We start from the raw sequence: 17,071 nt of genomic DNA, 5'->3' as shown, positions 1-17,071 counted from the left end.
TAGGTCAGGGTTGTAGAAACTGCACTTCTGCGTAATGGTCATAAGCCTTGGGTTTCCTGTGCCCCTAAAGTGGACCAGGCAGGTAAAGGAAGACATGTCCACTCCCTGCTGTGGGTGTCCAAGGACTCCCACCAAATTAGAATATTGTACCAGCCCTGGGGACTAAATTTATCCTGCAAGCTCACCCAGATCAGAATGTTCTCAGCTACAAGAGATCCTGTCCCTCGTTGTCCTGCTCTTTCTCTTTTTCCAGAGCCAGGCAGTATTGGCAGTAAAATTCAGCCCGGTCAATTCAGCTTGAAAGCCACACACACACACACACACACACACACACACACACACACACACACACGAAGCCAGCCCACAGCGACAGACACCACAGGTTAAGATAGGAAAGACTGAAGTGAGCAAGAAAGGGAGAGCCAGGTAGAACGAAGCAGGTTTCAATGATGCTGATAAAAGGGCTGACAAGAAACCAAGAAGAGGAAAAACTGTCTCAGGGCGGCTGCAGGCAAGCTCTCCCGCTAGAGTCAACAGCAGCATGAGCCACGGTCGACGGACGGTTCCGTGTGACGTCAGCTGCAACAAGCCACAGGCAGCTCACCTCCTCCCTTTCTACGGCATTTGTACCCGTCAAGCCCACTACAATCTGAGAAGCACCCCCTAAGACCCTCCTCGGTCTTGATGACAGCCAAGCCCTGAGGACTGGAGCCCATGCTGCCGGCACTCTGGGAGGACGGTCCTTCAGCACTCTGGGAGGACGGTCCTTCAGCACTCTGGGAGGACGGTCCTTCAGTTTGGGCCTTCAGTTTGGGCCAAGCCCCCTCCCCAAACCTGCAGGTGGCATGCTGCAGGCAAAGGAAAGACCAAAATCCCTACTAGAGGGGGCTCAGTCTCCCAGACTGCTGGGAGCGGAGTATTTTTAGGTGGAGGCTGGATTTGGGAACAAATAAGAAAAGAGCACAATTGTAAAATCCAGACATTCTTGTAAAGTCTCAGGGCATTTCCCCGCTAAACATCTGAAGAGATCTGACAGAGCCAGACAAACTGGACTCCTTAAAGGCCCTGGTCCTGGTGGCTCACGCTCTGTCCATGAGATCAAAGAACCTCAGGTTCTGGGACCAGGAGGGCTGTCTTCTCACTCCCGTCACTCTTGAACAAAAGTGACCTGCTGGAGAGTTTTTTCAATGTTTCCTCCAGAGCAATCAATCCTGGGCTTTAAAGTCAATGCAGGTACCAGGACTAGGGAGACGGTGGGCCTCTGCCATCATCTCTGCCAGTCTCCTGCCCCGGCCCACCCCTTGGTCTTACTACTGCCTAGTGATGTTTCCTCAATCCTACATAAAATGCTTTACTAACACAACTTGGGGATCAGTCCCCTGACTTCCCTGTGTCTATCGGATTGCCATTCCATCCCCTCCTAACTGACAGTTATGCAGCTACCTCTGTAAGTGTGGATCCCTAATCTCTCCTGCTCCAACTCGCCAGGACCTGACTCCAGCCTCCCTGTTCATTCTCACTCCTCACCACTGGCTTTATGGCCAACTGCGTCCCTCCCCTTCCCTGGAAGCCCTGAGCTTTCCCATTGCTCCACATCTGCGCAGGCAGGTCCCTTCCCCTGCAGCACCTCAGCCCACCTGCAGCTGTGAGAACTCTGCTCAGCCGGCAAGGCCCATTGCAAAGCCCCTCTCAGCACTTGGCAGCCACAGTGGGAGTATGAGTGCTTATCTCCCTGTTAGATCACAAGCCCATTCAGGGCAAGGACCTTGCTGTCCCCAAAGTGCCGGGCTCAGAACAGACCTTCAATAGCTCTGTGTAAAATGAATTAATCACCTTTTGTCCAGTCCTCAGGGGAGGCAGACTACAGTTGCTATTTCTAACAGCAGCAGGAAGACAAATATTGCCCTGCCCACACAGCCCCCAACCCCCATCCCACACACATACCCAATGGTGGTCATCTTTCTTTGCCCTCAAACTAAAAAGGTTTCCAGAACATTCTAGCAAGAGGCACCAGAGAGCCTGAAGGAGCCTTGGAGAGCACTCAGCTCCCGGCTTAGGTTGACAAAGGAGGAAACTGAGGACAGTGAGGGGCAGGGCCTGTGGTCACTGACACAGTAGACAGTGCCAGGGGCACACCTGCCTTGGTGGTGCTGAGTTCAGAAGCTCCAGCTGCTCTGCACCTGCTGGATAGTTAGTTCCATTTGGCTAGTTAGTGATCCCTGGTTTGTGGCAGCGGCCAGAGGTGCCACAGGTCAGCAGTCGTGGCCAAGCCCAGTGGTGGCTGAGAGTGGCTTTGGGAATGCTGGAGTCACAGAGACATGTGGCCATGCAGCAACACTCTCCTTCGACACAGCCTGTTGGGGCGACACTGCAACGAGCCACCCGGTCCTGTCAGGTGGCCAAGCACCCGCCTCACCTTTCATTTCACAGACCCTGAGTAGCACGGAGACAGCTCCATCCTGCTCCAGAGGGCAGGGAGGGAGGGAGCCCAGAACCACAGCCTAGGGGAGGCCACAAAATGTTGAGGAGAAAGATTTGCAAATCCTTGAGTTCTTTTTTCTCCACCTCTGTTGTCTATAATCCTTTGAGTAGTGAGTTTTTTTTTTCATGCTCACTGACCCCCAGGAGTGAGTTGTTTTTTTTTCTTCAAAAAATGAAATTAGTTACAGTTACAGTTGTATTAACTTAAAATCGTGTTTGTTTGATAACCAATTTATGGAAACAAGAAGAACATACATTTGCCTTTTTTTAATGTTGCCTTCCACATGTACTATTGTACTCTGGATGGTCAGGAGGCACGAGGACGTACATGAACGTTCGTACCACTCAAAGGGTTAATCCAACAAAAGGAAGTTGGCTTCCCCAGATTTCCTTTCTTATTCTGCATTTGTATCAACGCTTTAAATGAAGTGATCATAGTCAGGCTCATCCAATGGGGAAGGGCAGGAAGCTTGGAGGCCCAAACATGCCACTGAGTGAGAGAGGCTAAAACACCTGGACAGACGAGAATGAACAGCTAAAACGAATGTGGGGAAACCAACAGCGACAAATGAAATGGGCAACTCGCCCCCAAAGGCCAACTAGACAAGCAAGGGTAGGAGATGGGCAGGGAGCCTGTGGCTTAGTCACTCTCTGAAGCGTGCAGCAGGTTTTAATAAACATTTGATTCAATGTCAACTAACAGACTGCCATGCAAGTCAAAAGGTACCAGCTATCTTTGGCTGCAGTAAGGGAATAAAAAGCAGGCCTGACCAGGCGGTGGCACAGTGGCTAGAGCATTAGACTGGGATGCGGAGGACCCAGGTTCAAAACCCAAAGGTCACCAGCATGAGCAAGGGCTCATCTGACTTGAGTGCAGAATCAGCAGCTTGAGTGTGGGGTCGCTGGCTTGAGCATGGGATCATAGACATGACCTCATGGTTGCTGGCTTGAGCAAGGGGTCACTCACTCTGCTGGAGCCCCCCCCCCCCATCAAGGCACATATGAGAAAGCAATCAATGAACAACTAAAGAGCCACAACAAGGACTTTATGCTTCTCATCTCTCTCCCTTTCTGCCTGTCTGTCCCTATCTGTCCCTCTCTCTCTCTCTGTTTCTATCACTAAAAAAAAAAGTAAAAGTAAAAAATAAAATAAAAAGCAGGTAGGTGGCCCTCTGACTGACTGTCTCCTCACATCCCTGGATAGAGCAGTGGGGTCAGGACAAAGACATGGATGGAATCATGGGTCTCCTAATATGCCAGGAAGTTGGGGTGTTTCACCTAGGAAAAAGACCAACCCAGGGGGACTTGAGTGTGATGTTGCTGGCCCCTTACCACAGGGACAGTCAGAAAAAGGAGGAAATTGAGCGGGCTACCGAAGCCTGGCCACTCAGGACCCCTGCAGCCCAAGGCTCTGTTTCTAAAACACCAGAAGCAACCCAGGCAGCCTTGGCTTGCAGGTGTAGTCAGGTACGGTCCCAAGGGCCAGGTTACTGGCAGGGACACTACAGCTCCAGGTGAGCAGTGAGCAGGCACAGGAAGCAGGAGCCGGCCCCTTGGAGAACAGGGGAGAGAAAGAACGAGACAGAGTGGGCCTGGCCAGGCAGCCAGGGCTTATAGGAGACTGGAGCGCAGCAAAGCCCGGAGTGAGGGTAGGGAACCCAGAGCAGCATCCCAGTGCTGAGAATGCTGCTCTAGACAGCAACCCCAACTCCTTGTAGTGCTGGACCCCGCCTTCGGGGAAGGCCTGGGACTCACAGGGAGGACAGTAGGGAAACCAGGATAAGAAAGAGCTTTCTAACAGGCAAAGGAGCCACCAGAGGGCAGAGGCTGGGGCTCCCATCTGGAGGTGTGGCTGGGGTGGAGGATACAGGTGCTGCTTGGGGTTGGACCAACAGTGTCTGGGTGGCTCTTCAGCCTCGCTTCGTGTCCACTCTTCCTCCCTGTCTTGGAGGGGAGTCCCTGAGGCTCAGCCCAACTTTCAGGTATGCTCAGGGACTGCAGGGTAGGAGAGACAGTTTGGGGACAGAGCACTCTTCCCCACGCAGGGAAGACTAACAGGCTCGGAAACATCAACCTGGTTTGAGTCCAGCTCTGCCTCTCGCCATCCACACGAAACACATCACAGAATCCACCTCACAGGACTGCTGTGAGGATCCACTGAGGTCACAAAGTTAAGATATCAACAAACGGAGGCCGCCATTATTATCATTTGTGGAATAATAAGCCATTTTCCAAATCTAAACTGGGAATCAGAACCCAGGCCTGTGATGTGAGGAGATGAGGAGAGGGTGCAGGTAAGTTCAGGGGCTGAGCAGTAGGGTGGATGCTAGTAGGAGATTAGCGTGTGAAGAAAGTCCGCCAGGGGCCTCGGCGGGACACCCACAACCATAAGCCATCAAATGACAGGTTACATAAAAAATGACAAAGTCAGCTCTGTAAATGGACAGTGGTGATGACTCCACAAGAGTCCACATTGTGGATGTACTTACTGCCACTGAATTGTATACTTAAAAATGGTTAGGCCTGACCTGTGGCAGCACAGTGGATAGACCACTGACCTGGAATGCTGAGGTCACCAGTTTGAAACCCTGGGCTTGCCTGGGGCATGGTGCATATGAGAAGCAAACAATGAATAGCTAAAGTTGAAGCAACTATGAATTGATACTTCTCATTCCAACCCCCTCTTCTCTCTGTAAAATCAATCAAATTAAAAAATTTAGTGATTAAAATGGTAAATATTATGCTATGTATATTTTATGACAATTAAAAAAAATTTTTTTTAATGACAAAGTCACAGCTTGGCCCCTGATTTACTGAGCACAACAACCCATTGTCTTTCCCACCACCAGACAGGTCAGTAGTAGTGATGTGCTCAGAGGGAATGGAAGTCTGTTTCTATTGTATTGAATTATTTACTTCAAAGATAAACTAAGCACCATTCATATCTTTTCCAATTATTGAGTTTTGGAGATGTTGAACAGTGGTGACTCTGTTATCTTGTCTCTTAAAAACAGGAAAATGTCACTTTACCAGATTCCTGTTGAACAGACTAGAACAATCAAAATTTTCTTGGTAGTACAATGCAATGATAATTGTAAAGAAGCCTCCAAACACTAAAAATTTGTCAATACCTTCCAATTTCCCAAATCCTCAGAGAGTCACTTACGTTTAGCCCAGATTTAGAGTCCTGAGTTCCTACATGTACAAGACCCTTTACTGGCACAGCAGGGACATCCACAGAGATGGCTGAGAGAAGAGACAGACCTCGCTGAGCTTAAAGGGCGCACAGTGTTTCGTTAGGCACATGCACTGGAACTCCGTGGGGCTCTCAGAACACACATCCCAGGCAGTAGGGTTCTCTAGCTGCGGGGCCCAGACATGGCACAGGATCTGATGTCCATCCCTGACTGAGTATTGCTGCTGTGGGGACAAGATCATCGTTTAAAAATTGTAATGGCAACAATACAAAATAGAATGAATGACTGAAAAAGTCACAGGCAGTCTACACTGGCATTTTCAGGGAGGTAGAATATTCTATTAAGTTGACACTTGTCCCCCAGTGACTTTTGAGAAGTGGGAGTTTGTATTCATGGAAGGAGGTTGGAACACAGCACTGAGGAAGAAAACTCGGTCACTGACTTTAATTATCTTAAAAGCTTTAAGATGTCTGACCAATTTATATTTGCAAGAGTCTTAAGAGGAATCACCTTTAAACTTTAAGAACTGTCTTTTTTATTATTTACTGTTTCAAGTTCAAGGCTATACAAAGGGGACAGCTCATTCTCTTACTGGGCAGAGAGGCCAAGCAGTTAGGAGAAGGGACAAGGTTGCTTGAACAGTCCCCCACAAAGGGCTTCCTGAATACAAATTATATTGGTCATTGTCAGCAAAAAACCCCAGCTACTCTCCCTTCATTTTTCTCTCCTTATCACTGAGCATCCTTTAGACATGGACTCCTGGAAACAATCAGAGGTCCTAGGGAGCATCCGGTCCAAACTGCCCACTTTACAGATGACAAAACTGAGGCTGAGAGAAAAGGAACTCGTCCAAGCTCACACAGTGAATGGCATCCCAGACAGAAGACCGTGAGCCCCTCGAACCAGGTAAAGGTGGCAGAGGCTTGCTGGGCGGAAGCCCACAGGTGGGACAGGTACTGGGCTGTTTCAGTCAGAACCATTCATTCACTTAGCTGCCATGCTGGGAGGGTGATTTCTTGTACCCCTGAATTACAGTGGAAGCTTCTTGAGAGGTGTGATACCCCCTTTGCTTCACAGGACCCAGGTTGAGGACAGTGCGTGGTTTCCAAGGCAACGTACAGATGGGTGGATACAACCGCCCAGTGCCACTTCTGAGCCAGCAGGGGAGGAGAGCGAGAAGTGAGGCGACACCAACTTCCCATTCACAAACACTGACTCCTCCAAAACCAGCTTCCCCTCTGTCCCCCTGCCAGGGCTCATGGGCGGAGCACACCTCTACTAACATCCTGGACTCCTGGAGCCAAGGAAGCTTCTAGAGGACTTGGCAAGAAGTATTTACTTGCCTGGAAGTCAGTAAAGCTCCAGCAGGCTGACTCCAGAGATCCAGGACTGTTCTTCCCGGCAGGGGCAAGTCTTAACATGCCTGGGGCAACGGTTTTCACATCTCTTAATAGACACTGCACACACCCTGTTGAGAAGCTTGACACAGGATGACATTTCCAAGTGACAAAACAAAAAGTCAACGCAGGCAGCAGAGAAACCTGCCATTGCTACAACACCTGGCACACAGGCCCAGCAGCTCTGGGTTGCCGTGAGACTGGATGACCTGGTGACAGCAGCAGGAGGCCTTCACACTCACAGGAAGGGGCCGTGGGGCAGGAAGCCGTCTTTGAGGCAGAAAGGGTTAAGCCCACATGCTTAAATATTTAGCAAATAAAACTAAAATGTCACACAGAGACTGCCAGGGCTAGTGTGGTAACTATGGCAATCCATAGCCAGCAGCAGATCCAGGAGTGAAGAGGTGCCAGGACAGAGGCCAGCCACCAAGAGGGGACAAGAGGGTGGCAGGGACAGCCACAGTGAACATGGCCAGCTCACAGGGGCAGCCCTCAGAGACCCAAGATCCCTTATGAGGCAAAAGCACAGGCCAGAAGCTCTCAGCCATATAGAGACTCTGTATTCTCTTCTGTAGATGAGGGAAGAATAAACCTGCCCCCAGGTTGATCATCCATTCATTTGTTTATACTTACTGAATACCTGCTAGGTGCTAGGTGCTCTCTCCCCATCAGTCCCCACCATCTGGACACACAGCCAGGGAACAGGCATGGGCAAGATATAGTGTTTACCATGTCACACAAGACATGCCAATGTCAGACCAGTGCCAATGCTAAGCCATCTCCTAGAAAGGGATGCTTTGCTCAGAGTGGGATAGCCAGAAGGGCTCCAAGAGGAAGAACTATGTAGACTGAAATCTCAAAGTCTGAGAGGTGATGTCATGCAGGCAAAAGGTCTGATAATATATGTGAGAATACTCCAAAAAATACAAAGGACTAGACAAGATAATGCGATGCCATCATCACTGAGGCAGTTGCTAACATGCCAGCGTCTTGGCTTTCGATCTTCGAAGGGTAGTCTGACAAGGTCTGAGCAGGCTCTGGCGAAGGTTGAGCTGCTTCTCGCCTCCACTCATTCTTCCTTTCTTTTCAGCCTCACCCGGTACCAGTGGGCTGGTAGGAGGGTGGGTGATGTCCTCAGCTAATGCACAGTGCCCCTCCTTCGGGCATTGTATCCTTGGAACACACTTCCCATTTCCAATCTCCTGTATGTGCAGAGAGCTGTGCAGAGAGCATTCGTTAGAGTAGAGCAGGAGATGGATGTGAGCTTGGCAGAGGAGGCTGCCATCTGGAATTTTCCTGTCAATCTCCACATCCCTGTGGTCCTGCAGCCGCCCTGGGTGCTTGGAACTCCCTCCTCATCTCTGGGCAGCGTGCCTGGGTTACGGAGCTGATGTCTTCAGACCAATCAGGCTTAGAGGGCCGTCTGTCTGGAGGTCTCAAGATCTCAGGGGCCTCCAATCCATTCAGCTCAAAAAGAGTGCCTTGGCCATTGGCCCATCTCTGAGCCCAGTGAAGGCAATTCAAATTCATCAGCCAACCAGCCAGACACCCTTAGGAAATGTCTCCTAGGGGCTTGCAAGGATGGAGACCCCAGCACTTAGAGAATTAGGCAGCTGCCATCTCCACTAGAGGACAAACACACCTTCCTCTGTTCTCTCATCACTCCCCTAAAATGCTTCAGGCCAAGTTTCATCCCAAATACACATACCTTGCAGTATGGCACTTATAGCTTGGGTCACAGTGCATCAAAGTCTAGGACAAACAGCTTCCAAAAGCAGGGATTGGGTTTGAATTAATTCTGAATTCTCAATGCCTGACATAAAGTAGACTTTGCCTTACAGGTAAGTTGACGATGTGACTTGAGCCCACTTTCTTCTCCAGGGAGCAGGGAGGGTGAGGACACAAAGTAAGACTCAGCTGGAACCGTTCTTCCTGTTCCCTAATGTGAAGACACCGCTAGCTCATTCAGCAGAGGGACCCCCCAAGCATCTGAACAAGTGACACCTCCGGCATTTTAAATTCCTGCGTCCCTGTGACTATGGGTTATATATATATACCCAGGAGGGCGCTCCAATTTATGGACATCATGCTGTAGCAGGTAAGCTTTTTTGTAATGTGAGCTGTGTCTTGAATATAATTTATGTCCTATAATTTGAAGTAATTTCCCTGTCAGCTGAGAGCACTATTGGTATTTAATTAAAATATCCACTTTTACATACCTAATAAATTAAAAGTCTCCCCTTTTATTGGTCCCCCTGGGCTTCAAGTTGAAGAAGTTGAAGGCCCATCTCTTGTTACTATCTTACTTCTATCAAGTTTGAAGTACTAGAGGCCACTGGAGGCTCACACCAGATCTTCAGGGATTGATACTTCCAAACAAGAGTAGATACCCCACTCTTTTGATCTGATTGATGCTTCTCCTTTGAATATGGCTAATAAGCACAAACTGAAATTATTTCTAAAGTTCTCATCTACACACAGAACATGGTACATCTACTACTGAACTATGTCCTAGGTTAGGCTAACAGCAGTTCCCTCATTGTAATTTGACAAACACTAGTTGAGCACCTGCTATGTGCTAGGCACTGTCCTACAACTTCCTGCCCCTGCAGCTTCATCAAGGACACCAAGGCTCCTCTCTGGGCCTCCAGAGGCGGGGCTGTCTGTACCTCCCACCCCATCCATTCCCCACCCCTGTCCCCAGGCTCTGAGCCAGGGCACTTCCTGCCTGGGGTGCTCGATCCCTTCCCCTCCTTATGCTTCTGGACTAGAACCTGGTTATTTCTTCATCCTCTCAACTGGCTCCTTTCTGGCAGCTGATGGACACATGAGTCTCTCCAGTCTACATAAACAAATCAAACTTCCCTCCCTCAGCTGCCACTCTGGCTTCCCTCCACTCATAGCCAAACTTCTCAGAAGACTGGCCAGTATTCACTGTCTCCAGTTTCTTACATCCCACTCGGTTCCCCTTCCCCACCAATGCCCTGTGACTACTCTGGAGAGAGGCACAGTGACCTCCCCAGAACCTAATGCAACTCCTCGACTGCTTTGAGGCATACCCTACACTCCCTTCTTTGCCCCCGGCTTTATGTCTGGAAGTCCTCTGACCTCCCCAACTGTTCCTTCTCCATATCCTTTGAGGGCACCCTTCTTCCTCCCACTTCTCACCTCACCAATACCCCCCCCCCAGGGTTCTGTTCTAAGCCTTGCTCTCTTCTTGCTGTGCCCTGCTTATCCAGCCCTGGCCTCTGTATTACTGTCCTGGAGGCAGCTAGATGCCCACCCCCCAAACCTCAAACTCCACATGCCTAAGACTGACCTCGTTATCATTCCCCACCCAACTTCCTTCTGTGGTTTCAATTTTAATAAATGGTGCTCCCAGCCACTGAGTTACTTGAGCAAGTGCCAGATGTCTCCTCTTCCTTCAGATAAGTACCTCCATCCTAATTGGAGGCCAAATCTGGTCAATTCCACTTGCTTAGTGTCTCTCATGTCCAGCTCCTCCTCCTGTCCCGGCTCTTGTCTTGCCCTAACTCAAAGCATGATTGTCCCTTACTTGGACTATGGTAACATGCTTCTAATTCATTTTCCTGCCTCAGAAATTGGCTTTTTCAACATTTGCCAAGCTGAAGCTAAAATGTAAATCTGATGATCTTCCACCACCCCACCACCACCACCACCAACCCTCAGCTTGAAGCCTTTCGGTGGTTTCCACTGCTGCCTACAGAAGTTTCAAAGCCCTTCAGCAAAACAGATACGTTCCTGCTGGTCCTGCCCATGCTCCATAGTAAATGCACCCCGCTGCTCAGGACCTCGTCCTAGAGGTATTCCAAATGCACTCTACAGTTTCCCATCTCAGGGCCTTTGTTTGTTTGGAGACCTCTGCCTGGGACATCCTTCCCACCCTGTCTGCCAGGCAAACACATCCTCATTTAAACTAAGGTGTTTTGCATTTATTATCTAGTTTGATCTGCACAACAACCCTTTGTGGCAGGTACTATTTTTAGTGCCATTTTGCAAGAAGGAAATAGACCAAGAGGGATTAAGTAACTTGCTAAAAGTTACCATACACACTACACTGTGTCAAACAAAGAGTAGGATTTGAACCCAAGCCAGACTACTCTACAGTCCATGTGCTCAGCCACCTGCTATCCAGCCCTCCAGGATGGCACCAGAGACATTAATTAAAGACATAGATTTACTGAAGGTTGACAACCCCTTGGAGAAGCAAAGGTGATTTGGGGGTTTCTAGCACAGAAAACTGGGCTCCTGTCCCAGCTCCGTGTGAAGGAGACCCTCATAAGTCTATGCTGAATGAACCAGATGGGTAAGGAGTAGCAGCTGGAGGACACTGGGATGCAAAAGGAGCTCCGTGTTTTTTACGTTGGGCCAGAGACACGCCAATGACATTGAAAATGTGAGCCTGCCACCTGGGAGGCTGCCACTGCCCACCTGGGAGTTGGTGATCACCCAAGCACAGGGATAAACGGACTCTCCAATGGACAGTACGGTTGTCAATGTTTTGGTAAATAAACAAAATGCGTTGTTTTTTGTGTTTTCATTTCTTTCCAGGAACACTGGCCTGAGAATAACAGATACCTGAGCCTTTGAAGGCACCGGGCGCCACACCACCGAGACAAGAGGTGACTAAGTAGAGCCGGGCAGCCATCTCCAAGTGCCAGCAGCTGCCTCACGGGAGACACGAGGGCCACCTTTTCCCTGAGCCAGAGCCAGTGGAGTGGGAGCTCCAGGGAAGCCCGTTTCCTCCCTGTGGGATGGCAACACCTCATGCTGTCCATTAAGGGACAGTTTCCTTCAAGAGGCGGTGAGTCCCTGTCACGGGCAGGCCCACAGAGGTAAGAAGAGGTTCATGCATGGAAGAGGGGTACACCCAGTCACCTCTGAGAGCCTTCCAAGCCCGAGACTCTCTCGCTTACAGTCAGAGTTTGATCAAGAGTTACCCAATAGCGTTTCAGAATACTTCTCCCTCAAAAACACAAGCTTGTCCAAACTAACAAATAGGAATACCATTCTAGAAGAAGATACCCCAGCATCATGTGCATTCAGGGCCAGGGCCTGGGGCCTGGCTCTGAGCATCTGGGGCAGGATTGGGGGAGGTGGAGACATGGTCATCTGGTCCCTGCTAAAATTTAGTCAAGTGACCAACAACTAGTATGGATGAGAGAAGTGACAAGCAGATCCTTAACACAGCCACTGGCATCACCATGGAGGCAGTGAGCCACACCCTGACCCTGTCTGCTTCACAGCAGGTGGCCTTCCCCTACCGAGGTATGTTCCCAGGGCTCCCCTCAGGATAAGTGCTGGCAGTCCACCCTCTTTCAGGAAGCAGGTCCCCTCCTGGTCACACACCAGACCTCTATCAGATAACTGCAGAATTGGGGAGCTTAGGATCCCCAATTAACAGATAAGGAAACTGAGGCCTAAGACCACAAAGCTAAGTAATAGTCTAAATTGCTTTTGAAGCTAGATATCTTAAATCCAGCACCCTTCCATTCAAAACATGCACTGCAAACACCAACCTTATGTCAGACACTGTGAGTCCCTAAAAATGCAGAGATTAATGATGTCATTGTCCCTGAGGTGGGGGAGAAAAACACAGAACAAAAAATGACACTATGGCCGGGGTGCATACAAGAGGTGTAGGTACAGTAGCAAGCCCTCCCTGCCTTCCCCACCACACCTCCCATGACTATCTGGGCCCAAACCATTCCCAGTTCCCTCTGGCAGGAGAAGGGCCACCTATGTGCAGAAAGAACTTTACTGGAAAGGTAAGAGGCACAGAAGGAGCCAGATACTGGGGGCTCCCCATGAGCCTGAGGGTCAAGTAGGAGAAGGGGCTGGCAATGACACTGATAGTGCAGGCAGGGCTGGGCCAGACTGCAGAGGAAGCCCAGCCACCTGCCAGTGCCAGAAGCCATGACAATGACCATCTGGTGGGCCCACTTGTACATGAACAAGGCCCAGCCGGAAGCAGTGGGGCAAAAAAGGGGCTGAAGTTTTCATTTTGTGAAAGCCTACTCTATACGCTCTACTGTTCCCAGCCCTCTTAAGAGTTCAGCAAAGTGTATGATAGGACTCCCACAACTCAGACAGGGAAACTGCGGCCCAGAGAAGTTGTTACTGGCCCAAGGTCATTCACACTGAAGTGTCTCAGCCAGGATTCCAGACCACTGATTTCACTTTGTTTCTCTAAACTGTGAGTGCCAGGCCAAGTGACTGAAATAGTGTCCTTTATTGCCCTAACTTAGGACAAAGCAAAATTAGCCATGAGCTGAAGATGGGACAAAGGGTGCCCAGCTAGGTGCTGGCCCGTCAGCACAATGGCCCTGCCACCAGGCCAGAACTGATCCGAGAGCCAAGATCAGATATCGGCTGCAGCTGGGCCAGATCAGGTGTGAAGGCTGCAGGCCCTGAGCTGGAAACAAGAGCCCCAAGAGAATCAGAGGGAGCGATCCCTGGTTCTTCTAACCCCGATGCCTAGAGTGGAAAGGAAGCAGTCAGGCTTAGAGGAACCACACTGTGGGGTTGTAACTGGGAACTCCTCTTCCCCCTCCCCCAAGCGTGCATTGTAGCTGAGCTTTATGGTTCTGCTGTTTTCTTTGGCCTGTGTAACACCTTCCACACAGGTCAGGGTGATATGTAGTAAGACAAACTCCCTACAGATGAGGACATGGGACTGAGAGCGGCTAAGGGACTCCCTGCTCCGTGACTGGTTTAGGGAGTGTGAAACCTGGCCCGAGACCTAGACTGACTCCTGGTCTTGTCCGGTATTCCTGCCCCTCTCCCTCCTGCCTACACTTCTGGCTCCTTTTTGGGACTGACTGGACAATGGTTTGGTTAAAGGCCACACATTTTGTCTGGTTCAGGCTCCATGAGGGAAGCTGCTTGGTGGCATCTGGAACTGTCAACCCTCGAAGTATATCTCTCTGAGCACCTGTGACCTTCAGAGACTAAACAGTCCCAGCCTTCTGAATTAGTGACATCTGGTCATCAACAGACTAGAGCTCTGCCAAGGTGGCCTGGAGCCAAGGCCGGTCACAGCAGCCCCTGGCAGTCAGTAGGAAAGCAGACCCACACTCTAAGAAGAGGCGCGCACACCCACATCTGTCTGTGCAGCCAATCTACCTTGAAAACGATGAGTAACAAAAGGTCACTCAGTTTACCACGCATTCTCTCATAAGTTCCTCATTCTATCATCACAACAACCTGTGAAAGACAGAATCAAACCCTCATGTTCCAGATGAAGAAAGTTTCACATGTTCCAGCCCTGAGAGGTCACAGGACTGGCCAGACACTCCATGAGAGGAGAGCATGGCTGAGACCTCACCCCAGTTGTTCTGACGCTAAAGTTCTGGTCTTTGTCAATCTCCTGCCGCTGGCTAGGTGTGCATCTATCTCTGCTCCTCCGGCCAAAGGACCAGGATTATATCCAGATTCACATGTGTGAGAAACAACACCTGGATACCCAGGTCCCACTAGAGCAGGTCAGCCTGAAGGGCCAGTGATGGGGGAGACCCATTGTTACGAGAAGATGCCACAGATCTGCCCGCTCCCGCCTGCCTTTTCCACCCCAGGTCAAACCATGTTTCCTATGTCAGCCAACTGGAAGTGTACCCCAGAGGCCCAGCCAATATTCCTCTGGGTGCCAAGTCACTCCTGGGCAGCAGGAGTCATTTTCTACTAGATGCAAAATGAATCCTCCCACCCTGGCAGTGTCCAGAGGGGAAAAGTCTATACCACATGGTAATACAGACTCCTGGTGGTATTCAATGCAGATTGAGTGTGTGTGTATGTGTGTCTGTGTGTGCATGTGCATGTGGGAGGACACGAGGCAGGTCTGTCTTACTGGGGGGTGGGGGTGGGGGTTCTGTGGCTCAAGTTCAGAAAGGATCCAGCAAGATAGAAAAGTCATAGCAACTCACAAGGGCTCTCAGTACAATGGTACTAAATGAGGATCTCGCTCAGGCTGCCCCCTAAACAATAAAGCCACGTTTGCCGCTGAGATCCCTCAACAAAGATGATGTCACAGTTATTCTAAAAAGCCGCAGGGCAGCCTCATGATTGCCTCTCCCATGAGGGTCCAAACAAATAGAAGAGCCAAGATGGGACACCATCTTATAAAATCACCCAAGTAGCTGCTTAAGGGGTGATTTGGGGGGTGGGGACAGACTCAGCCAGGTGAAAGAAATGTCCACTGCATGAGTGGTAAAGGCCAGAGTACCTACCTGGACTTCACGTGTGTGATAGGCGATGATCAAACCCAAGAGGATGATGGTGGACAGACTGATAAGGCATTTCAGGGCCAATGAAAACATGGAATCCTGCAGGAGAAACAGAGAAAGAATTAGGGAGGGACGGGAATGGGACATCTCATTGTACTCGGAGGCCGTGTAAAGGTGAAAGCCTGGCGCAAAGGAGGGACTGTCACCAGCAAGTGCCTTCAGCTGGGCCCTGGGCCGGTTCCATCTCAGCAGCCACTCCCCAAACCCCAGCCTCTGTTCTCTGGGGTTAAATCATTTTTGCATTCCCAGGATGAGCTCTACTAGGGTGTGATGTATTATGTTCGTTATACGTGACTAGATTCAGTTTGCTGATGTGTTGTTTAGAATTTTTGCCTCCATGCTCATAAGTCATGTGAACATAATTCTTTTTTTGTACTGCTATTATATGGTTCGGGCATCAATACTGTGCCAGCTTGGGCCTCTTTTTTCTCTTAACAAACCTGAACAAGAGGATTCCTGAGATTCTTCCATCTCTGACCATGAAGAATTTTTTCAGGAATAAATTAGAATGTCCTGGCAGCTGCTCTCATCTCTTGTTTTAGGTCAAGGGCAGGGAGGGAGGCAAAGGTGGCAGAGGAGCTACAAAGAGGAGGTGGCTGAACACAGGAGCAAAGACGGGTCCTGGACAGCAGAAGGGCCCTGAGGCCCCTCCTGCAGAGGAGGGGGGGAGGCAGATCGGCTCCCTTGCCTTCCCGGCAGCCTTCCGGCCCCAGAGCAGCTTCGAGGACCCATGTGGTTGAGAGCACAAGCTCTAGAGCCAGCACACAGGGTCCCAATCCTGACACAGCCACTAAGTATGTGACCTCAGGCCACTCCCTCTCTGCCTCACGTGCGATATGGGGATAACCTACTTCATGAGGCTGCTGTGAGAACTAGAGGAAATTCGTGTAAGTGAAGTGATTGGAACAGTGGCTAGCCGTGGCAGGGTGAGCTACTACTGTCATTTACTTTGCTTCCTCTACAAATTCCAGGCTACTTTGTGCCTTCCTGGCATTTGAAAGCCAGGGAGTAGAGATGGCTCCCAATCCCAAAGGAAGAAAGGAACCCATCCCTGAGCAAAAGTAGCAGATGAGAGGCAGGGGGCCTGGGCACCCTGAGAGATAGACAGCGCACGAGAAACAGCCCCTGTGCTCCCAGAGCTGAGATCCTAACAGCACCTGATTTCTGTAAAGCACCTTATGGTTTAAAAGGTACGTTCACGGACCTTGGCTGGGTAGCTCAGTTATTTGGAGGGTCATCCTGATATACCAAGGTTGCGGGTTCAATCCCCAGTCAGGGCACATACAAGAAACAACCAATGAATGCATAAATAAATGGAACAACAAATTGATGTTTCTCTCTCCCTTCTTCTCTCTCTCTAAAAAAATTAATTAAGAAATAAAAAGCTTTAAAAGGTGCTTTCACATACTGGTTCTAATCCATTCTCACGACAGCCCTTGGCCTCTATCCCAGCTTTATAGATATCATAGGCAAGGGCTCAGAGATGTAAGTGGCTTGTGCTAGACTAGAGTTCAAAGCTAAGGTCTATGACACCCAGGTCAGACAACTGCCCACTCTCCAATGGGAAACAGAATAGAAACATAAGAAGTGTCCATTTAATCATACCCAAATGACAACTTATGACAATAATAGAAGGTATTTTATTTTTTAAAGATTTTATTTATCCATCTTTATTGGAGAGAGAGAGAGAAAG

The 17,071-nt window shown here is 49.8% G+C and overlaps 1 protein-coding gene across 4 annotated transcripts in view; it reads right to left on the bottom strand.

Annotated features, from left to right (window-relative positions):
- KCNN3 (potassium calcium-activated channel subfamily N member 3) overlaps positions 1–17,071 on the bottom strand; it is a 165,117-nt gene that overhangs the window by 100,593 nt on the left and 47,453 nt on the right. For all 4 annotated transcript variants that reach the window (XM_066362353.1, XM_066362354.1, XM_066362355.1 and 1 more), the window contains exon 2: positions 15,322–15,417. In XM_066362353.1, coding sequence (XP_066218450.1) covers positions 15,322–15,417 — 96 coding nt within the window. The remainder of the gene's footprint in view (positions 1–15,321; positions 15,418–17,071) is intronic.

Source organism: Saccopteryx leptura, chromosome 2, assembly GCF_036850995.1.
Source record: "Saccopteryx leptura isolate mSacLep1 chromosome 2, mSacLep1_pri_phased_curated, whole genome shotgun sequence".
Taxonomy (NCBI): Eukaryota; Metazoa; Chordata; class Mammalia; order Chiroptera; family Emballonuridae; genus Saccopteryx; species Saccopteryx leptura.
The sequence above is the reverse complement of the archived record's forward strand: the minus strand, read 5'-3'. Positions and strand labels throughout refer to the sequence as shown.